Source organism: Maylandia zebra, linkage group LG14, assembly GCF_041146795.1.
Source record: "Maylandia zebra isolate NMK-2024a linkage group LG14, Mzebra_GT3a, whole genome shotgun sequence".
Classification (NCBI taxonomy): Eukaryota; Metazoa; Chordata; class Actinopteri; order Cichliformes; family Cichlidae; genus Maylandia; species Maylandia zebra.
Genome location: NC_135180.1, coordinates 34,288,551 through 34,311,752, shown reverse-complemented (window position 1 = coordinate 34,311,752; position 23,202 = coordinate 34,288,551). Strand labels below are relative to the sequence as shown.

The 23,202-nt window shown below is 40.5% G+C and overlaps 2 protein-coding genes and 1 long non-coding RNA gene across 3 annotated transcripts; 1 reads left to right on the top strand and 2 right to left on the bottom strand.

Annotated features, from left to right (window-relative positions):
• Window positions 1–1,647: 1,647 nt before the first annotated feature.
• LOC101473003 (cytochrome P450 2F3) lies at window positions 1,648–10,713 on the bottom strand. The gene is made up of 9 exons (XM_004569566.4): window positions 10,412–10,713; window positions 10,058–10,220; window positions 9,779–9,928; window positions 8,258–8,418; window positions 7,904–8,080; window positions 4,839–4,980; window positions 4,524–4,711; window positions 4,276–4,417; window positions 1,648–2,997 (listed from the first exon to the last, which is right to left on the bottom strand). The coding sequence occupies exons 1-9, from the start codon at window positions 10,580–10,582 to the stop codon at window positions 2,816–2,818; spliced, it is 1,476 nt and encodes a 491-aa protein (XP_004569623.1). The 5' UTR covers window positions 10,583–10,713; the 3' UTR covers window positions 1,648–2,815.
• A 160-nt stretch (window positions 10,714–10,873) lies between these two features.
• On the top strand, window positions 10,874–13,263 carry LOC143412501 (uncharacterized). Its single transcript, XR_013093022.1, has 2 exons — window positions 10,874–10,953; window positions 12,246–13,263. It is a non-coding gene; the product is annotated as an uncharacterized LOC143412501 (long non-coding RNA).
• Window positions 13,166–20,665, bottom strand: LOC101472404 (uncharacterized). The gene is made up of 5 exons (XM_004569564.2): window positions 20,566–20,665; window positions 15,375–15,633; window positions 15,091–15,124; window positions 14,760–14,946; window positions 13,166–14,083 (listed from the first exon to the last, which is right to left on the bottom strand). The coding sequence occupies exons 1-5, from the start codon at window positions 20,618–20,620 to the stop codon at window positions 13,728–13,730; spliced, it is 891 nt and encodes a 296-aa protein (XP_004569621.1). The 5' UTR covers window positions 20,621–20,665; the 3' UTR covers window positions 13,166–13,727.
• Window positions 20,666–23,202: the final 2,537 nt, after the last annotated feature.

Genomic DNA, 23,202 nt, shown 5'->3' with positions numbered 1-23,202 from the left:
GTAAGTTGAAACTTGAGTGCAGAGTTTCACTCTTATTTTTTTTGCTTTGTATCTGTAAACAGACCTTAACAAAAAGAATTTGTAATTTGTGTAAATATTTTTACACACACAAATCTTTTTTATGCACACACAAATTCTTATCTACAGATGCACAAAGATACGCATTCTGACTTACAACAACAACAAGATTAGGGATGGTGTACATGAGAATCGGATGTCCACTTGGAGCAACTGCATTTCTGCTTCTGCGCATTATGTGGGTGTTCCACAAATGTGCAACTTGTTGCAGCTCTTTCTGTTAAATATTAACAATTTTTAAAAAATCTCACGAGAGCACATTTCTTTTGGCTCAACATGTTGACCAAAAGCACCACACACGTGCCTTTTTTTTAAACATTGTGATTTTATGTTTCCGGCCAGTGAAATATGCATTTTTTTCATATCCTGAACATAATGGTAATAAGCCTGGTTTATGTGCATGGTGGGTGTTAAAGCGAACTTTTTCTCTCTCTGTGTCTCTCTTTCTCTCTAACACACAGACACACACTGACTCAATAAAAGAATATAAATGTGGTTACATACCTCGATGACGTTCAGGCATGTAAACAATATGAGTTGCTTGTCCAAAAAACATCCAGAAAAACAGTCATTGTCTTTTAATTTCTGGAAACGATTTTTCCAGTGCTGACTCTCATAAAGGCTCACCAGCCTTGAATATGCTGATTGTGATTGCTGGGCCCAGTAATAAAACTGTTTCGATCCATAATCCAATGCAAGAGTCTTTGCATCTCTGCCATTATGACCCAAAGCAGAGCTAATCCTGGCAGGTGTGCCCATCTTCTTTTCTACTTTTACTATGAAATATCCAGCAATGACTTTGGGATCATTGTTTGTTGAATAGGCTTGAAGCCAAATCGTAACTCTAGAAAAGCCATCAATACAGCCATTTATACAGATTCCAAAAGGCTTCAGTTTGTCATAGAAGTCAACATTTACTGATATTTCAGTAAATGTCTCGCAGTATACTCTGCGTGACAACATAACCTGTGTAAATGCAGTTCAGCTGGTGTAGTTTGTATCCATGGAGCCTCCCGTGTCCCTCCAGTTGATCAAAAAGAAATCGTGCCACCTCAGTCGACTCAGACTCATTCTTTCTCCAGTATAGCCACATGCGTTTTAGGTTTCTTCTGAGTGTCTGCATGCTTATCACAATACTGTCCCACCTGCTCAGTAACAGAAAATCTCCCCATGCCTCAATCCAAGCATAAAATAGAACTTAATTAATTCCGATAAACAAGCCATGTTCTCGCACTCTGATCTGCACTGCCATCCACTTCACTATGTTTTAAGGCAAACGAATATATCATGTTCAAACAATAAAAGATATGTTATAACGTGAAAACTTTATTGTTCAAACAATATAATTATCTCGTTTGTACGTTAAAGGTTTTTTGTTGTAACGTGATAATTATGTATATTGTAATAACGTAATATTTTGTCGTTCAAACGTGAAAGTATAATGTACTAACATGATAGTATATTGTACAAACATGAAAAGTATATTGTTAGAACAATAAAGTTTTCACGTATAACGTGATATACCTCTGTTGTTTTATTGCCTGGGTGTCAGCTCTACGCTTCCATAGAAAATACTATGATTTAAATTTTAAAGCAAAATTTCACACATGAGAACAATTTTTTTTTTATTTACTTTGTCCTTGTTAGGCTTTTTTTTGGGGGGGGGGTTGTAAAGTTTTAACAGCCATGATGAGACTATTTACATAAAAACCTTAATGATTTGTTGATAGGTGTAAAGCCATTTACAGTAGTTATTGGTTAATAATAGTAGAAATATTTATTGCCTGTAGAGGAAAAATAGTCCAATTAGTACAAGAAACAATAACTCTTTTTAAAAAAAAAAGGAAACAAAAAACAATACATGACAAAAAACAGAAAGCACAGTTATGATGAGATGAAAGATTTACATGTAATGGTCTTGTGTTCTACATCAGTGAGGTACTAGCAAACTACTGACCCTGAACGCATCAGAAACACACTGTGATCATTTAGGTAGTCTGCATGGAATTGACTTGGCCTCAAGCAAGTTAGAGACATAGTTGGTGCTTCCAACCGTCCACTTTCCTTTCCACTTAGCGTTACAAGGTGCTGGGTCCTTACCAGCTGTCAAAGGGAAAGAGAGAGGATAACCTCGGACTCTCTTTGCAGGGTTCACGTGTGTTTACCCCAAAGAGGCGTAGTTAAAAATGTGCTATATTGACCCAAAAGAGGTCAAAGTAATCTCTGCAGAAAACCAGCTGCGTTAACATTGTGCTACACTTGTAGCTGAATACATCATTGGAGAGAATGTTATTAAAGCAAATACTAAGATTTTAATGTTGAAACAACATTTCAGACAGGAGAGCAATTTTTAATTCATTCACGTTAATCCTTGTATTTTTTTGTTTTCTACAGTTTCAACAATGATGATGAGACTGAGTATTTATATAAAAGTCTTTATGATTTGTTGATAGGTGTAAAGCCATTTAGTAGATAGTAGTAATATTTATTGCTTGTAGAGAAAAACAGTCCATTAATCAACTCATAAAAAAAAAGAAGAATAAATGACAAAAAACATAAACACAGTTATAATGAGATGAAAGATTTTCATGTAATGGTTGTGTGTTCTACATCAGTGAGGTACTAGCAAACTAACTGTAAAATAAACATCAAATCACTGTTTCACAAGAAGCTGATGAAGACACCCTTGTTCGAGTGCTTCAACCAGACTATAACTCTGTCTGAACAAATCATGTTTTTAACGAGGTGTGGCCATGATATGGTATCTACAGGGCACATTAAGAAAACTGCTGTATTCGGGAATGAGATTTATACTGTCAGGGCCTCCAGGACAGGAAAAAGTGAAATCCTGCAGCAATGATACTATGAAAATAAAAAGTTCCATACGGGCCAGAGACTCGCCAACACAGTTTCTCTTCCCTGTAGAGATACACAAAGGACTCTGATTAAAAATAACTGCAGGGCTCTAGACTAACTTTTTGTCACGGTTGCACTTGTTTTCTAAGGTGCGCCAGCACAAAAGTTAGGTGCACCCAAATTTTTCAACCACATTGCTTACCACCACAATTTTACATATTCACTTTTTTTCGGGGGGGGGGGGGGGGGCAGCTGTCCATACAGACAGTATTGATTTGTAAATGACAATCTTGTCAACACAAAGTTCTTTATTTGGAGCACAGTTCTACATGAAACATAAGTGACTGAAAAAGTGCTTGTGCTTTAAGTGCTTCACTGAGCTGAAATTGAAACTTAATACATCTCAAGATATATTAAAGAAAAGGAAATCTTAATTAAAAAGACCTCAAAGTGTCTGATAAGCCTTCAAATTGAACATCTCAGTATCTGAACATCTAAACAGCTTGATATCTTATAGATTATCCTCCACTGCAGTCACATGCCCCTCAGATGGCCAACTCCTGTAATTTGGCCTTTTTCCCATTTTTTTCTTGTGTGTTTGGGATGACACCTATAAACTTCACATACGCGACATCATTACTGTATGTAGGGTTTACGTTCAAGCCATTTTTCTTGTGAAGAATTATTTCGGACGTACAATAGGCATATTGTAACATTACATAGGCAATGTTAAACTTAATCATCATCTCGGCCTCCTCTGGTGACCTGTTTGCTGCAAACGTATATGGCTCATTATCTTATGCCATCTCCAGACCAGTGTTAGACACAACCTGAGAGGTTGATGGCTCCGTGTCATAGCACTGGCTACGGACGGATCAGGCCTTAAGGAAAAAGTTATCAATCGTTCTTTTCATCTTTTATCATTACCCACAGCTATATCTACTTCTATCGGGCCTAGGCTACTCACACCTCTCTATTCGCCTGCACTTTCAAACGTACACACACGCAGGCCTACAGAAATATGTGGACCACAGCTATTCAGAGAGGTCTCTAAATGGTTTAGACCATGATATGGGCATAGTGTGTGTCTGTTGTTGACCACACGGAGACTTTCAGAGTTGTAGGGACATTTTCTTTTACTCGAATGGCTGGTCACACCGGTGCGAACTAGGATTTTTTTAGTCACACCATTGAGAAATTAGGTTGCATGTGTGTCCAAACTGGTCACATTCTAGAGCCCTGAATTGCTTTTCACTGTAAATATCAAGATATTTGGGGAAAAAAAATTACGTCAACATGCAAAAGAACTGGATGATCAATAACTGTGTGTTGACTCTTTACCTGCAGAGAATGGCATGAATGCAGGACTTTTCTTAAAGTTGCCATTATTGTCCAAGAAGTGCTGGGGGTTGAAGGACCTGGGAGTGGCCCATTGCTTTTCCTCTTTTAGCACAGAGTGCAACAGCGGAATAATTACAGTGTCCTATTCAAAACATATATCTTGTTAGTGTTGCTGCTTTCAACATTATTCTCTGACTTGATATACAATAGATTCTGTACTACACATGAGATCTTGGAATTGAAAATACCTTTGGGATTGTATAACCCCTGAAGGATATGTCATTCAGTGTGTAGTGAGGGATGCTGAGAGGGGTAAGGTCAAGAAAACGCTGCACTTCATGGATGACAGCAAGTGAAAAATGGAGGGACTTCCTGTCCTCCATCCTGGGACAACGGCCTTTTCCAATAACAGTGTCAATTTCTTGCTGCATTTTCTCTGGACACAGCAAAGCAGAAATGATTACCACTCTGATTTGTTTTATACGTCCACCAAGGGACGTATTCCTAACCATAATGTATTAGGGCTCGTAAAGTAAATTCAAGGTCTTGTTTTGTAAACTTACCCTGTATTTTGGGGTATTTAATCAGCACGCTAAGAGCATATCTCAGGGTGGAGCTGGTGCTTTGTGTTCCAGCCATAAACAGAGTCATTATTGTAGAGACCAAATTGTCATAGTGGAACTCAGTTGTGGAAATCTCCTTTTCCTGAGAGAAGAAAGTTGCCATTGTTCTCAGAATATCTTTATCGTCATTTTAACAAGTACAACAAAATAAATGCAGTCCCTGCCTTGTCAAGCAAAGTTTAAAATATAATTACAAATGAAATATAAAAAAAGAGGCAGAAGACTATATTCAGTAATAATTAATAGAACCTTATTGCACATAAGCACTGTTGCACAGGATGTCACAGGATGTCATCCATTGCACAGTATTTGTCTGTAATTCAGTACCCTAACAGCTGCAGGGTAGATGTTGCTATTTAGTCTATTAGTCTTTGTTCTGATGCTTTTATATCTATTGCCTGATGGGAGCGGTTCAAACAGGTTATGAGGGGGGCGTCCTACTTTCCTGAGACAGCGAGAACGGTGCAGTTGGTCCAGACAGGGTAAAGAACAGGCAATGATCCCCTGGGGCAGGGGTGTCAAACTCAAATACACAGTGGGCCAAAATGCAAAACTAGAACAAGGTCGCAGGCTAACATTAATGTTTATTGAAAAATATCTTCCTCCAGATTTAAGAATGAATCTCTTCTTATGGACTCAAACAAGTTTTGCTGAAAAACTGAATGTGGAACAAGCAAAGCATAATACTAAACAATGTATATATTAGCTGTATAATACCAGTAGGCCAGCTCTAATAGTAATTTGGTATGGCTTGGCGGGCCAGAGTTTGACACCTATGCCCTGGGGAATCTTTACAATCCCCTGAAGTGGTTTCTTCTGTGCTGTTGTCCAGCTGGAAAACCACACACAGAGACAGTAGCATAGAATGCTCTCGATAGAACATCGATAGAAGGACATCAGCAGCCTTTGAGGGATGTTATTTTTACTGAGGATTCTCAGGAAATAAAGTCTCTGCTAAACCTTCTGTGCCAGCTCTGCTGTGTTCAGACCCAAGGACGTGTCCTCCGTGATGTGAACCCGGAGGACACGTCTCCGGGTTCACATCACGGAGCTGATGCTGATGGCCAAGGAGATGTGGGGGCCACCTTTACCCTTTCTGTGCGATTTTTCAGAACTCCAGCGCTTCTTTGTCCTTGTTGGTCTCTCCTCATTTTCCTCTCTCTATTTTTTCTTTCTGTCTGTGTGAGTGTATAATTGTGTGTGCATCTAACCATGTCTGGTGTTGCAGGGGCAGAATCTGTTCTGGCTTCTAGCCGTTTGTCCCTGCACACCTGAGGTGAATGACCTCATCTGTTTGTCATCAGTTGATTATCTTGCCATTATTTTTTATTATTTATTTTTTAAGATGGGAGAGATCCTTCGATATTCATCTGAGCATTGAACTAACTACATTAGTGAAACCAACTTCTCAAGTAATAAGTTTGATTATGGTTTGTTCCTTGATTTTAACTTAGTGTCATGGTCTGGGTGGAATGCAAATATATTCTAAGCCCCGTTTACAGCTACCAGTCACACTCTTGTTTAACCTAAAGCAACCTGTCAAGCACTTGTAGATTCAGGCACCGAACAGAGTCTCATTGGCAGTGAGCTAGCCAGACAACTGAACATCTCACTGGTTAAGCTAGATCCACCCATTCCTGCCAAAGCCTTAAACGATGAAGGTTTTGCCCACATCAATCATTGCACTGCGCCCGTCGCATTACTAATTTACTTGTAATTACATTACAAACCACGGAGAGACTCTCAACTTTTTCACATTTCATTCTCCAGATACACCACTCATCCTAGGTTTTCCTTGTTTGGAGGTTCACAATCCTCTCTTAGATTGGTCCAGCCAAAGAATTGTTATTTGGAGCCCATTCTGTCATGCCAACTGTCTCGTTTCTGCTCGCCAACCTCAGGCTCCTCAAAGGCTGTCCGAGGAAAACACAGCCGCTGACCTCTCCACTGTTCCCTTTGTGTATCATGACGTGCAGCCATGGAGAAGTACATAAGGGAGTCTCTCACAGCCAGCATCATTCAGCCATCTTCCTCCCCGATAGGGGCCAGTTTCTTTTTTGTTGACAAAAAGGATGGCTGTCTCCGGCCATGTATTGATTTTTGCAGCTTAAATGACATTACAGTTAACTCATTCACTGCCATTGACGTCTATAGACGTCAATTGAAAAACTTACGTTGACTGCCATTGACGTCTATAGACGTCAATTACGTTTTCAATGGGAGGGGCTAGAATACAACCTCGGGCAGCTTGTCAGTGAACATCAGACTGCTTGAAATGTATTTTTCACAAAAAGCTCGTTTTCTCCCTTTTTTTGGTCAAAACAGGCATTTTTGGTGGAACCCACCTCTCTTCTACAGCTGATTACTAAAGAACGGAAAATGGTAGAAACAAGCTTTTTTTTTGGGATGGAAGAAGAGAGTATGTTCTTCATTTTGGTAGGTTCAGCGTTTATGTGATCATAACACACAGTTTTCTGTGGCTCTTCAAAAATGAGTAAAAATGCTCAAAAACCCTGGCAGTGAATGAGTTAAGAATAAATAACCTTTACACCTCATCAGCTCCGCAGTTGAACCACTCCAAAGCGCCACAGTCTTCACCAAACTCAACCTTCTAAACCCATATCATCTGGTTCAGATCAAACATGAGGACAAGTGGAAGACAGCTTTTGAACACACACCTGGGACACTTCAAATATCTGGTCATGCCATTTGGTTTAACTAATGCTCCAACATTATGTCCCCACAGCATGTTGCTTTAAGGCTGGCTGAAAATCTGCTCCATGGTCTCCCTAAACTCCCGCACGTTTTTTCTTTAGCTACTGCTGGTGCTACACTCTGCTGGTAGCCAAAAGTCCATACAGTTGCTTAGGCAATGTAGGTGCAGGACACAGCTAAATTAAGAATATAATTTTTAGCACTTTAGATTTTATTAATTACCTACATTAATAAACACAGTAGTTGTAGTTTTGTGTATTCTTTTATATATTATGCTTAAGTTTTCCAACCTGGTTGATTCGAATAAGGAAGGAGTCTATGTAGTCTCGTGGGGAGCTGGGGTCCAATGTGTCTTTGTGTTCTTGGATCTTCATCTTGATAAACTTTCTCGCCTCTTCATACTCTGCAAAAACTTTGTGGTGGGGGCCAGGAAGATGGTCCATGAGTTTCGGAAAGAGGTTGTACATCTGTTGTAAGGAAGCATAGCACCATACATTCTTGTAAAGCATGTACTGTGTTTGGATAATTTTTCCAGTATGATTTTCAAAAGATGCAGGACAGACTGATGTATATATTCTTATACAAAATATGAAAACCAAATTTAAAAGCATTTAATTTTTAATTCTGCTCCCACTTTCAGTTACCTGACCCACAGGGCTGCTATTAAGCTTTCCTATATGAGAAAGTATGGTAAGGAAGCGCAAGAACTGCTTGTCTTCATGGCTGAAACGTTGACCAAGAACCAGGCAGCAGATCACGTTAGACACAGTACGGCTCAATGAGAATGTGGGGTCAAATGGTGCACCTGCAAGAGAAGAGGAATCATCTGTCAAATTAACTAAGGACTTCACTTTAGTTATGACATGCCCACACTTCCGACTTTCCCACTGTTTAGTCTGCGCTTCTCCGTTTCAAACTATTACAAGTTTGGTCAATCAACTTTTAAAACGATTCAAAGCGTATGTTTGTTGGTTTTCCAGAAAATGGTGTTTTCATGCATTTGACTGTGATTTCTGATATCAGTTGTGCATCCTGATGTGTTAACAACCTGAAGCTCACAAAAGCTCTCTGTTTTAGCAGATCATATTGTTTTTTTGGTGGTGGTGGTGGTGGTGGTGGTGGTAGTGGATGTCAATTCAGTAGTGGAGAATATTGGGTTAGTGGGATTAGCCTACTGTAATATGCTTCTGTTTTTCCAAAGTGAAGACTGATTATTTTCCGTTAGTATTGTAGTGTCCTGTTATGTTCATGGACAGCTTATTGTGTTTCCTTTTTGGTTATCTGGCATGATGTGTCAGTGACTTTAACACTGGTCCTTGTCTCTTTCTTTAGAGCATTCTCATGGCAAAGAGTGTGTACATTTGGGACAACCAGAGTTGTAGATGAAAATCGGTATATGGGTGTGGTCACTAGGGATGATAGTGTTCCATATAGTGTTTTATATATCAAAATATATATGTATTTGTTAGGGGTGCAACGATACGCAAAATTCATGGTTCGGTTCGGTACTTTGGTGTCACGGTTGGATATTTTTTCGATACAAAAAACTGTTCATGCTTTTTTAATTTGTCATTTATTAAAATTATAAATATATATTTTAACTCAAACGTACAGTTTTTAAATTTAATGTTGCTGAAACAACAAAGGGATAAAATAATAAATCTATCTGATCGAGAAATCACTCATCGTTGGAAAAGAGAGTTTATTACAGAGAAATGGTTCTTTTCTAAATAAAAGCTATACTATACGCTTCTTCTGGAGTATATTCTCAGCAGCACATTAAACATATCAGGTCCCCATAAGAAGAATCATGTGCTAACGGCTGTCTAAATGACTCAGGTAAAGTTTGTAGCATGCGTGCTTGTTGTTTTTGTTGTTTAGTTCCAAAGGCCAGATCTGAATGAGGGTGGGGGAGGTTCAATTTGCCATGTTGCAATGAGCTTAGCTTCTGTCTTGCTAGCTTGCGCTGCGCTCAGTGGATCTGCGCTGGACAGTGCAGCCTAGGCGGAGTAGTCGAACGCAGATCCACTGAGCTAGTATTTGTTTTCACTTATCAGCATTTCAATTTTTTAATATGTTATATACATATAGGTACCATGCTGTTCATAGTAAACGTAGCTTGGCATATTGCACAGTAGCCCTTTTCACATCAGCTGAAACTATACCTTTTAATTTATGTATGTGAGCCCTCATATGTTTACTCTCTTCTTGGATCCATTCTTCCATCCCCTTGCGTCCCATCCCAAAATCTCTTAGAGTGGTCATTGTGAAGCGTCGCAGCTGACGCCAGCGTTCCCCGTTACTGCTCCCTATACCTGAAAGGTTAAACCACTTATCAAAGTAATGGAAGAGAAGCCATGCTGATTCATGAAAGAATTAAAGCACTAGGAAACAAATCACTTGTGCCTTGACAAAGACAACATATTTGAGTGATCACGCTTTACCATATTTCTTGTTAGGGTTGTGTAGAACTGGAGTTGGTGCTCTGCCTGTGAAGTCATCTGCTTGATCCACCAAGGCTTCTTTCACAGCATCATATCCTACCAGAACTACTGTCCGCTGCCAGCCTAGGTATACTGTCATCACTGGCCCATAGGTTTCACTGAACTAATAAAAATTATTTGTTTTAATGATAAGCATTGAGCTTTTTATGAGTTTTATGCAAAAACACACTGCAGTAATTGCACACCCTTAATAAAGTATTCTGATTCTGAAGTGTTAAGATGCTGTTAAATTTAGTCTGTTTGAAGACAGTTTTTACTCTCCTCATATTACAAAATATACTATTGTAAACTTACCTTAAAAAGACTTTTAAAGGGTGCTTTTTTGTCTATCTGTAGAAGGTTTCCTATGAAAGAAAGTGCAGTGGGTCCTGGAGGTAGACGCCTGTTTGTTTTGTTTTTTACATTAAATATCCACAGCAGAGCTAAGATTAGCCCTGCCAAGATCAAAGTTGTAGAAAATTCCATGATGCTGTATAAACTTTCTTATCTTAACTGTTATTATGTTGTCACTTGACAAGAAATAGTTTCAAATGCCAGACTCGAAGGCAAACAACTGAACTAACCCAGAAAATACGTCAGTCTAGATGCAAAAGTAAACAGAAAATGAACACTGACAGGGCACACACAAGGTAAATAAACAGACTGTTATGTTACTGCTTAGTTAATTTCATGTTTTAAATGTTAGTAAAATGCGCCACCCTGTGGCCCCTTTAAGTCGATATTTTGTGACAGTAGAAGAAGAGTTAGACAGGAAGTTCATGTTTTCTTGCTATGCTGTTTCAAGATGGCTGCTCCACATTTGTGTCCTTCTTTGGGTGTTTGTTAAAGCATTGTCTGTAAGTATTTAATGGTAAAAAGCAATGAGACACTCCAAGTGTTGTTTTTATGTGTGATGGACCACAGTTAACAAGTTTTCTATGTGCTATTCATATGTAAATAAGATCGCCAGTTCATATGCTAATTAGCGGTGCTAATCGTCATGCTAGCTTCTCAAATGCATTGTTAGGTCATTGGCACATGTTGTTGTTAAAACAGTACAGATGAGTAATGTACATTTCCACATATGCTTTATTGTTACAGTTTCACAAAATGAAAGAACCAGTAAACTTCATAAGATCTCATCTATTGTCTGGAGTTCCTAGGTTCATGTTTAGCTGTGTGGATAGCTAGTCAGACTTCTAGCGAGGCCATTTCCACAGACACTCTGACAAAGTTTGTAAAGACAATGACTTTCTTAACAATAATAATACATTTTAATTAAAAAAAAATAACCTTTCAAAACACTCAAGGACACTGTACACAGCAGAATAGAGACAAGCAAAACAACAACAGGCATAGCAATTTATAAAATTATAAACATAAAACGTAGAGCAAATTTAAAATAGCAGAATGGAGAAGCTCATGTAAAGTAGACTATTGTGAACGGGTGAGTTTTGAGTCTAGATTTAAAAAGAGAGAGGGAGGTGATATTTCTTATATGAGGGGAAAGGGAATTGCAGAGTCGAGGAGCAGAGCAGCAAAAAGCCCTTTGCCCCATGGGGGCTAGCTGGGGGGAAGGGACAGATAATAAGCTCTGTAATAGGAGACTGTGAGCTATGTGATGTAAGGATTCCCAACTTCCTTTTCTGAAGATTGGTATTTTTTTTTTTAAAAACTGTTAAGATTAGCTAAATGTCATTTTTTGCTTATTGACATAAATGTTTGTAAACCAGTTTTACTGAAACTGTTTTTGTGTGAGAACACAATGCAAACTGTATGTAAGGTTCTAGAATGATTATAGGAACAAAATACCTGATCCCTGTGAAGCAAGAGAAGTTAGCAAAGCAAGTTTGCCTAGGAAATAGCAGCTGCCAGGGTGATGTGTAAGTAAGATCAAGAAAACTTTCTGAGAAAACTTGTGGGATTGCTAAAAATGCAAATCAAACACAAATCCCCAAAAAGCCTTCAGTTGATCCAAGATGCTCTTGGAATCATCCCTTAGTTATGCTGCAATACGCATACTCTAATGGGGGCTTCCCATGATCCACTGAGCATTTCTTCTTCACTCACCTTTTTTACTCACTTTGTGTTTACACACCACTCCGCATTTAATCATTAGTCATTATTAATCCCCGGCTTTCTTCCACAGTGTGTCTTTCATCCTGCCTGCCTCCTTCAACCTCAGCCTTCAACCTGGCTGTTCCTTGATTAGCCTGTTGTTTTTTTTTTTCCTGTCAAAAGGTAGTTTTTCCTTCCACTGTCAATTGCTTGCTCATAGAGAATCTTTTGATTGTTGGGGTTTTCTCTGCATTATTGTAGGGTCTCTAGCCTTACAACGTAAAGCACCTTGAGGTGATTGTTGTTTTGATTTGTCATCCATCCATTCGCTTCCGTTTATCCTTTCCAGGGTTGCGGGGACGCTGGAGCCTATCCCAGCTGTCATAGGGCGAGAGGCGGGGTACACCCTGGACAGGTTGCCAGTCTGTTGCAGGGCTAACACATAGAGGCACAGACAACCATTCGCACTCACATTTACGCACAGATTCACACCTATGGGCAATTTTGATTAATCAATTAACTTGTTCCCACTAACTGCATGTCTTTGGACTGTGGGGGGAAGCCAGAGTACCCAGAGGGAACTTCAATGATAGAGATGTAATGACATTGCTATTTTAGCTGTTACTCAAACTGTTTTTTGTCTTTTCAGTCAGATTTATATCTACAAGAAATGGTACAACTTGTTCCTTTCAGTGTGGGTAACTCTAACAGGAAAAAGTTGTACTTTACTGTTTGTCCTGGCTGTCAAACAGTAAAGTAATGCCAAGCAGTAAGACTTTGGGTATTTTAAAGCAGTCATAATATAATTTTAAAAAAGTGATGCTTATGATAAAAAAAATGAATGGATGTCTTGACTATAATAATCTGCTTGATACACACATTAAGCATGTGCATTTTCAGGTTATGCATATCCCCCTCTTGTACAGATTTGCTTCAAAATCCCTCCTCCCCAGACCCTGGCCTATGTCTGCTTTGCTGCAGTTTGTTTGTTCTAGAGAGACAAGCACAAAGTCATGTTGACAAAAGGATTTAATGTGTTAACCTTTAAACTGCATTCCATGTATAATTACACTGTGCACACAGGTGAAAGGGTAATTTCCAAAAGCAGGGCAGAAGACACTGAGAGAAATGTGGACGAGAAAAAAAACATTCAGTTCAGTGAGATCATCTTTTCTCAAATTTATGACACAAATCCAAATCTGAAAAAAAAAAAAACAAAAAAAAAAACATACCCAATTTCCTTCAGGATCAACCTTCAAGATCAATAAAGTTTTATTGAATTGAACTGAAATCTGAGACTAATATGTTCTTATAAATGTCTGTGTGACTGGAATCAGACTGCTGACCCAGTTAATATCAAGTCATCATGGCATGGAAAAAGTGATACAACACAGACAGTGTTTACAGGAGTAGGGCTTATTTATGATTAACCTGAGGAGCATTGGCACAAAGCCAGGAAGCACACCTTTATTGATTGCTAAATTAGTCCTACAGATTACCCAACAGCTGATTAGTAAATAACAACATACTTATATTACAAACATCAATATAAGGAATTTGAAAGCCCTGTCAACTAAAAAGCAAATCCTCCACAGTCAAATGCATCAAAGTCGGAGTCTCCTTCGAAGTCGAAGCTGTTAAAGTGTGGGGAATCGACATCCTGGCTGCAGGCATGGAAGGAGCCCCCAGCAGAAAGCTCAGAGAAGCCCCCTGTGCCGTGGGCAATTTCTGGGGGTCTTGTGGCAAGGGGAGAGGAAGGGGAGCAGGAATTGAGGTAGCCCAAAGCAGAGGAGGCTGCTGCCCCTCCCATCAGTAAGCATACTGCCCTCACTGCCCGGGCATCACTGCTGTTGCCATGGCGAAGACAGTCGGACATACGGTGAGGTGGTGCCACAGAAACACTACGCAGAGGGTGCCGTGACACATTTGCTGTAAAAGATGTAAATGTTGTTAAATTCACAAATTTATGTGTAGTTTGGCTTATTTACCAGCCAGACAGCATATATTATACTAACTGGCTACTATAATACTATTATACTACTACTGGCAATAGTGTATATGTGTGTACTAGACTTAGTATTCATAAACTACTTAAATTAAATGGGACACAGTAGAAATACAATTAAGCTATATTTTTCATTACTCAAAATTAGATCAAAACACGATTAACCCCAACTCTGCCTCTGTGTGCTCTGTTACGGCTTTGCAGGTGCTTAAGGACACCATCTGTCATGCTCAAAACAACAGAGCACTAAATTATAAAGGAAAAAACAAACATGAATTGTCCAAATGCATCACATTTAGCAAATTAAATTAGTCAGAGCTTCAGTAATTAAGATGCAGTTGTAACTGTAATAAAGCAACAGCTGTGTGACAGATGTGATAATGTGTAGTTTTAGGCATAAATGCTTCAGAAATGTGTATTGTCAAATTTCTGAATGTGCTTCCCATTTGTTTTATTCACAAATCGTTTTATATCCATTAGTTCATTAATTAACCAGATTAGAGTTTTTGTTCATTTGTCTTGTTTTTTCTGTTTTGTGAAATTAATCAGCACCCTTCTTCAATCTACTGTCAAGTAATTACAAATGGCCTAAGAGCTGACCTTGGTTTTGCCCTCTCTCTCTGAAGGAGCCTCCCCGTTCAGTGACCCTAGTCAAAGGAGGGGTGCCCTCACCAACCCTTGGTGACCCGGGGTCTTTATCACTGGCAGAGTCGGGCAGGGGGTCTCTATCTGTGATGCAGGGAGTGAGGCTGCGTTGTCTCTGAAGTGTCAGGGGTGACATGACACCCTAGCAAATTGGAAAAAGTAAACGTTATTATATGACAGAAATAAACAGTCTACAATTGGAACAGGAATCTAACAAATTAGCAGTGAGAAACATAGAGAACACAATTTGTTTTAATATTAAATAAAACAGTGCTACCTAACTCACCTCTCTCACTTTCCTGATGACCTTCAGCCAGAGCCTGTGAAAGATAATGACATGTCATGATGTTTGAAACAGATCCAAAGTTTTATTTTTTATTTTTTCAACAGCAGAAAAGCCTGATAATCACGTGCAGTAAATTTATTTGGTAACAAGTAGAGCAAAGGAAACCTAAATTTCAGAATGTATGTGTGTGTAAATATGCCACCATGTGCAAAACAACTGATAGTGAATGGGTAAAGGACATCTGAGCTCCAGAGGGAAGGAGACAGAGAGAGCGTGAGACCTACGTGCAGTCGTCTGGGTTGTCTGAGAGCAGCAGCAGGAACTTGTTCTGTGGCAGGATAAGAGCAAAGCAGCAGTCCCTCCTGCCCCCTGGAGGCAACTTGGGCAGGTCAAGTATTTCTCGTCCCTCTGCAATTGACTCACAGCTGCTATGTAGTGCTACTACTTGGTCTGGAGGGGACTCTGCATCCCGGCACACCAGCAGGTTACCCTCTATGGTCAGCACAAGGTACTTCTCCTTCCACTGCTTAAACATGAAGCCGCCTCCAGAAAAAAGAAAACAGTACAAGTAGGCTCATAAATAGGAGATGAATCAAAAAGTGCCAGAACAGCCAAAACAAGCTGAACAGGAGGTCCTTCTGACTAATCAGACAAACAAGTCCCAAAAAAACAACTGTAAAAAAATAACTGTAGCAAAAGCACAGAGAAAATGTTATGTTATGTTCTGCCATTTATCATATCATCTGAAGTTGTTTTTTCTGAGGCTTTTCAGTCTGGTGCTGTTTAGTCTGACTGAAAGAAACTGATGGACATTATGGACAATGCCAGGCATCCTCTGCACACGGCCATTAACAACCAGAAGAGTCTGTTCAGTGACAGGTTGCTTCTCCCAAAGACAAGAACTAACAGACTTAAAAACTCCTTTGTCCCACACGCCATCAGACTGTTTAACTCCTCTCTGGAGGGGAGAGGGAGGGGAAACAGGAGGACAAAGGAGGGGGGAACAACTAAGCTGTGGTGCCTCTTCACCTCACTGTGCAATACCTTTTGTGCAATACTTTTGTAAGTAGTCAACGGTGCAATAGACTCAATACTTGAAATGTGCAATTCACTTGTATTTTTATTTTTATTCCTATTTATTCTATTTATCCCCTTCGTATATTTTATTTATATTGTCTCTGTATTTATATATATGTGTGTGTGTATAACTCTGTAACTTCTGTCGGTGCTGTGCTTTTTTGGAAATCGAATTTCCCAGAGGAACCCACCCGAGGGATTAATAAAGTTCTATCTAATCTAATCTAGTCAGAAGTCTCATGTGTTTTTCAATGGAATGTGATGTTTTTTGTTTATGGTTTGACATCTGAGACCGTTTGATCTGATGTCTGACGATGGTTTCCTGAAACCTGAAGATGTCTTAAAATGTACACCATAGCACTGATCAATGACAGTTGATCTGATCTCACTCCCTTTGTTTGTCAGTGTTGTTAGTTTCGGTCATTACTGTTTATAAGGTTAGGGAAACTGGCATTCAGCTGACACTGAAGAAGTCACTTGGATGAGTGACGAAACATTTGTTGCACTGAAAATGTTACATCCAGATGAACAGAATCAACTTTTTGAGAATTCCTTACCTGGATGATTGAACATGAATCAAGATACTTCCGTATTAGTAGTAATGTTACTGCTGGCATTGTATGTCCAGAACTATAACGGTGTTGTTTGTTTGGTTGTATGCTTGTACTTTCACTAACTTAACTGAAAGTTTCACAAACAAATAACACAATTGTTTAATGAGCAGGTTCTTTGATAGAAATGTTCTATTTTTGTCAGTTTCAGTGATATAATTGGATACTTATTGCAGTGGCATAAACACAACTATAACAATGTCCAATAAATTGTTTGGGGGGTTTTATGAGCACAAACAGCAGCCTCAAAATCACACTGATTAAAAATTACAACAGTCAGAGAAAGTCACAGGATCAACTTATGAAAACAACAACAACAATACCAATAATAATACAAAAATAGTGATACCTTGTCTTTGAAACAAGGCAGATCCATAATATCAAAAATCAATAGAAACAGCTTGAGTCAAATGTAATGCGTTTTTGTATTAAAAAGAAACTGAAATATTCTCATTTTTGGAACAATGAGTTTTCAGGACAGGACGCACACGACGGTGTTAGACTGCAGACAGTAGAAGGTGAGCACATGTTGATAGACAAGATCTGCTTTATTTCTCCATACAGCGGATTAAAGCAGGTGGATTTGCAAGCGAGCAAGGGAGGGGGGTATAGGAATTTTTGATTGATTGTTTGTTATTATGGCGTCTACTATACCTGGGAATACTAATATGACAACAACTGCATTAATTTGACTGCAGATTTCAACCTTTAGATTAATATCCCTAAATTTTATTAGCTCTATTAGTCTGCATAAGTCAAGAGAGGAAGAAAATGCCAATGCTGAAGAGGCATACAGTTCATCACCTCTCCCTCCACTGGGCAAATCTGACCACAACCTGGTGCACCTTGTCCCTGTGTATGAGCCCTTAGTGCGCAGGGTGCCACCAGCCACCCGCACAGTGCAGAGATGGTCAGAGGAGAGCGAGGAGGCTCTTAAGGACTGTTTTGAGTCGACTGTGTGGGAGGTGATCTGTGACGACCATGGAGAGGACATCGACAGCCTTACTACATGCATTACTGACTATATTAATTTCTGTGTGGATAACACCGTACCTACCAGGACTGTACGGTGTTTCTCCAACAACAAACCTTGGATTACCCCAGAAATTAAAGCTGTCCTCAAGCAGAAGAGGAGGGCCTTCAAATCCAAAGACAAAGAGGAGTTGAAAAGGGTGCAGAGAGAGTTGAGGGGACTGATAAGGAATGGGAAGGACAGCTACAGGCAGAAGATGGAGAACCAGCTTCAGCAAAACAACGTTGGTGAAGTCTGGAGAGGCCTCAGAACCATCTCAGGCCACAAACAGCAGAACTCTCTGCCTGGGAGGGATGTGAGGTGGGCAAATGAACTGAATCATTTCTTCAACAGATTTGATTCAACCATGAGACAGTCTACAACATCGGCTGCAGACTCACCCACCCCCACTGCTGCTGTTCCACCTCTGACACCTCAGACACTTCACACCTCCTCTATTCACCCTGCTCACTCCTCCCCACCCCCAACAACAGCATCCAATACACACTCAACACAAGGCTCCAGCCTGTCTCTCTCAACCACCCAGGTTAGGAGGGAACTGAGGAGGATTAATGGCAAGAAGGCAGCGGGCCCAGATGGCATCAGCTCGAGGGTCGTCAGGTCCTGCGCGGACCAACTGTGTGGGGTGATGGAGCACCTCTTCAACCTGAGCCTGAGGTTGGGAAGAGTCCCACAGCTCTGGAAAACCTCCTGTGTTGTACCAGTGCCAAAGACTTCACGCCCCAAGGACCTCAACAGCTACAGGCCGGTGGCTCTGACATCCCACCTGATGAAGACCCTGGAGCGGTTGGTCCTGGCTCAGCTTCGGCGCCTAACAAGCTCATCACTGGACCCACTTCAGTTTGCCTACCAGCCTGGCATTGGCGCGGATGATGCCGTCATTCACCTCCTACATCGTTCCCTCGCTCACCTGGAGACCGCTGGAAGCACTGTGAGAATCATGTTCTTTGATTTCTCCAGTGCCTTCAACACTATTCTTCCCTCGGTTCTGAAGGACAAGCTGGAGAACTCTGGAGTGGATCATCACCTCACTACCTGGATTTTGGACTACCTCACCGACCGACCACAGTATGTGAGGACTCAGGGCTGTGTGTCGGACAGGGTCGTCTGCAGTACGGGGGCCCCACAGGGAACGGTTCTGGCTCCGTTCCTCTTCACCATCTACACTGCAGACTTCTCCCACAATTCCACCCAGTGCTTCCTGCAGAAGTTCTCTGATGACTCTGCAATAGTCGGCCTCATCACTGATGGGGACGACAAGGAGTACAGAGGACTGACTCAAGACTTTGTGGACTGGTGCCAGCTGAACTACCTCCAGATCAACGCCAGTAAAACCAAGGAGCTGGTGGTAGACTTCCGCAGGCACAAGCATTCTCCACTGCAACCACTGAACATCCAGGGTATGGACATTGAGGCTGTGGACAGCTACAGGTACCTTGGTGTTCATCTGAACAACAGACTGGACTGGACTCATAACTCAGACGCCCTCTACAGGAAAGGGCAGAGCAGGCTGTACCTGCTGCGGAGACTCAGGTCGTTTGGGGTGGAGGGCCCACTCCTGAAGACCTTCTATGACTCTGTGGTGGCTTCTGCTATCTTTTATGGTGTGGTCTGCTGGGGCGGCAGCATCTCTGCTGGGGACAGGAAGAGACTGAACAGGGTGATCCGAAGGGCCAGCTCTGTTCTAGGATGCCCTCTGGACCCAGTGGAGGTGGTGAGTGACAGGAGAATGGCGGCTAAGCTGTCATCCCTGTTGGACAACGTCTCCCACCCCATGCAGCAGACTGTGACAGCACTGAGCAGCTCCTTCAGTGGGAGACTGCGGCACCCTCGGTGTGGGACGGAGAGATTTCGCAGGTCTTTCCTCCCCACTGCTGTCAGACTCCATAATAAAGACTTTAACTGAACAAACACACACATCCACACATGTGCAATAACACTAAGTGCAATAATCTTTTCTGGCATCGTTGTATTTTTACTCAGTTGTATATAGCATTCGTATTGTATTTTTATCTTATTGTATATTTTTATTCTATTTTATTCTACTGTATATAGTATATTATTTTATTCTATTCTGTACAGCTGTGTACTGTATTTATTCTTATTGTATTCTAATTTTTGCGTCATAACTTTTGCACTGTCCACTTCCTGCTGTGACAAAACAAATTTCCCACGTGTGGGACTAATAAAGGTTATCTTATCTTATCTTATCTTATCTTATCTTAAAAACATTTGAAGTACCAAAATAGCTACTTAACTGTTATCAACTGTGACACCACTCTGAAATGAAAACAAGGGCAATAAAAAACAGATGTAATATAAGTAAAGAGAGACGCTGGCCAAGAGCCGGTTCATGACTTGGCTTGAAAATCATACTGGCTGGCTCTTAGGCTGACATTGCTCATGTAAGAGTTGGATTGGTGTTCTGAGACAGTGTTGTTTTCCACCGATTGTGAAGTCAGCAGCCATATAATCTATACTGGCTTTAAAAGAATAAACACTAAGAATTTATTACACCTTGGAGAAAATAAGCATAAGACAATCAGAAAATCTAAATTAAAGACATAGTTTGGTCATATTTGACAGCAAAGCAACTGAGATCTTCAAAAAGCCTATATAATTACTAACTTTGGCCTAATTTGCAGAATGAGCACAAAAGGACAGTAAACAAAATCAGACCAAAGCATTCACATCAAACTTTACATGACGACTGCAGAGGGGTTACTGTGGATAAAAGGATAGAAGCAGCCCTACCATATTTTTTGAGGAAGCCTCGATGAACACCTGCTGTGCTCATGTCTGTGGTCATCACAGCAACAGGAACTGAAATGAAAGGCAGAGCACTGATGCTGAAAAATAGGGTAAGAGAAAGAGGGAGAGGGAGAAGCGGGAGAGAGAATAATCCCCACTATTTAGGCCTTCCCTCTTTAAACCCATGCTGTTGTGAGTGGAATTGGAGCCATGCCTGGTTATGCACATATAAACATCATATGAGCATAAGAGGCCCAAATAATCATCACAGCAAAGCATAAATCCCACCAAAAAGATGATTTATGGTTTATACTGCAACCATTACCAGATGTCATGTTGGACACCCTCCCTGAGCAACATACACACACACACGCTTCAATTTCCAGTTCCACACAGAAAATATGAGAGGTGCATAATTGCTTATCATTAAACTGGTAAACCTGTCAAACCTGTATCTTAGCGCATCCCTGCGCCCTTGAATGGCTTCCGAACAAGGGCTCGGATCACCTCCTGCTCAGAGAGATTAAAACAGAGGGATTATTATTCTTGCACAGCTGGAAGCCTGTTGTTGCACTGCTGTGGATAGGCCCAACCAAGATTTTAATCTGTTCAAACCTGGAATATGTGGCCCCATCCAAGTAACCACCTCTAAGATATTACATGTCTTTCATCATCATATATCCAAGTGAGATTAAATGCTATTCACTGTGACATTCTGGGTTTGCTAATCGCTGTTAGAATGACGTTACGTAACAGGAGGGATCTTAGAGAGACGCTCTCATGCTTTGATGAAACTGGTCTTCAATAAATGGGTTGTAAGGTGGTGGTAGTCTGAAAGATGTGGGGGCTAAATACAGGAAGCAGATTTCAGCAAGCAATGTGAAAATAAATGGGCAAAAATATTTACACACCTTCAGTGTACATTGTATATTGTACCTTTAACACCTTGAATACATGAGGCTTAAATCTTTGACCTCTGGTTTAGTGATCTGCCTACAGTCATGTGTAACATGCCACATGGGATCACCAACATGCCAAAGCATTTGTTTGAAATTGTTACTGCAGCCCTTGATGCGTGTCTCTAGGTTTTTGTTCACAGACATATCTGTCTCTGTTTAAAGTTTATGACAAGCAGAGCTATTGAGGAGTTAGTCAAAGCCAGGAGATGACATAAAATCAGATAATCCCACTGGAAATTTTATTTTCCCATCAGACAGCTCCCTTTGAACTCTATGTGTGACAGAAAAACAGGATCTTACACTGTAGCACATAGATATCATTTGCTTTGCTGTCTGTTGCTAATTCAGCGTTTCTATTACTGGCTAATTTCACCAGTGAGCTGAAAATAAAACAGCAGAAAGCTCTCATTGCAAGGTTTAATCTTGTTGCACACCTCTCCAAGCAAAGAACAAACATGAAGTAATAATATCTGGTGTTTTTGGCCTGGTTTAGTCAACTTTAAAATAAAAACTGACATCAGTACTGATAGAAGGATGTTAATTAAATTGTGCTTTCAAATTATTTGGGAGTGTAGAAAAAAATCATCATATTAAGTATTGAGTATAAAATCTTTTACACTCTATGGCTGAAGTAAACTTTCACCGTCTGCTTTTTGTTGAGTCCGTCTGTCTTCAGTCTGATGGAGTGCAGCTCAATTTGATTTAAATCAGGGGATTGACTCTACTATTTGAGGACATCGCCTTTTCACCCTGTTAAGCTTTTGTGTTGTTTTTGCACTATGTTAGGCATTGCTGCCCTGCTCAAATTAAATGTTTTCCCAATAGGTTTTGTACATTTGGCTGAATCTGAGCTCACACTCTTGTATAGCTCAGATTTATCAGCAAATGCCGGTGTTAGATCCATTGGCAGCTATACTCAAGTCATAACAAAAACACCAATGTGTTTGACCGATGAGGTCAGTTTGGGTCAGGAGCCTAAGCTGACCGCCTTTAAATGATCTTCATTTAGGTTTGTTCAGAGACTTTCTCAGGACTGATTGTTCTTCCATGAATTCAGTTGCAGTTTGAACAAAATCACCAGCAGGGGGCATAAGAGCCTTCAACTTCAGGCAGTCAGTCACTACAGTCTATTTTAATGAATCATCAGGGTTGAGTGGAGCAGTTTGGCTGTCAAGTCTGCAGTAAGGAGAAGGAAAAAGAAGAGGCCCTCAGCTCATTATCCGCACCACCGGGGGGATGTGTAGCTGGGAGAGTAGCAGGAAGGTGTTTCTCATGTCTTCCAGCCAATAGACACTCTTCTTCAAGACAGGTTGTTTTGTTAATAAGCATTTGAGATTATCAGGGATATGAGCTCAGCACTAGCCTACTACTCTGTGAGTAGCTGGGGCCCATACAGTTTGTTTTGCCGGTTAAAGTGTTTTATAACCTAGACCATTCGCTTTTAATTCTGTTAATCCACTTGAGCTTCGTGTAAAGGTCTTTAAATATTTGGGTCTTGGTGTGTGATGAATCAGATTTTAGCGTGACTTGAACCTAAACACTCCTTGAGTCCTAGACCTGATGCCCCTCCCCCTTTATAGCCAAACATTCACTCCTTCCAGGTCCAACTAGCCACGAAACTTTGTGTTTTGGAGTTGAACACCCCGCTTTCTTATGCAGGACCACCCTCTGCGACCCTCTT

What these genes read in the sequence shown, in the direction of transcription:
- LOC101473003 (XM_004569566.4), bottom strand. Translation starts at nt 10,582, where the DNA reads ATGGAATTTTCTACAACTTTGATCTTGGCAGGGCTAATCTTAGCTCTG. An exon ending in ATAGCAGCCCTGTGGGTCAG is followed by an intron (nt 8,081 to 8,257) that starts GTAACTGAAAGT and finishes TCCTTACAACAG; the next exon opens with ATGTACAACCTCTTTCCGAA. An exon ending in TAAATACCCCAAAATACAGG is followed by an intron (nt 4,712 to 4,838) that starts GTAAGTTTACAA and finishes TGCTGTGTCCAG; the next exon opens with AGAAAATGCAGCAAGAAATT.
- LOC101472404 (XM_004569564.2), bottom strand. Translation starts at nt 20,620, where the DNA reads ATGACCACAGACATGAGCACAGCAGGTGTTCATCGAGGCTTCCTCAAA. An exon ending in AGGCTTCCTCAAAAAATATG is followed by an intron (nt 15,634 to 20,565) that starts GTAGGGCTGCTT and finishes TTTTTTCTGGAG; the next exon opens with GCGGCTTCATGTTTAAGCAG. An exon ending in TCATCAGGAAAGTGAGAGAG is followed by an intron (nt 14,947 to 15,090) that starts GTGAGTTAGGTA and finishes CCAATTTGCTAG; the next exon opens with GGTGTCATGTCACCCCTGAC.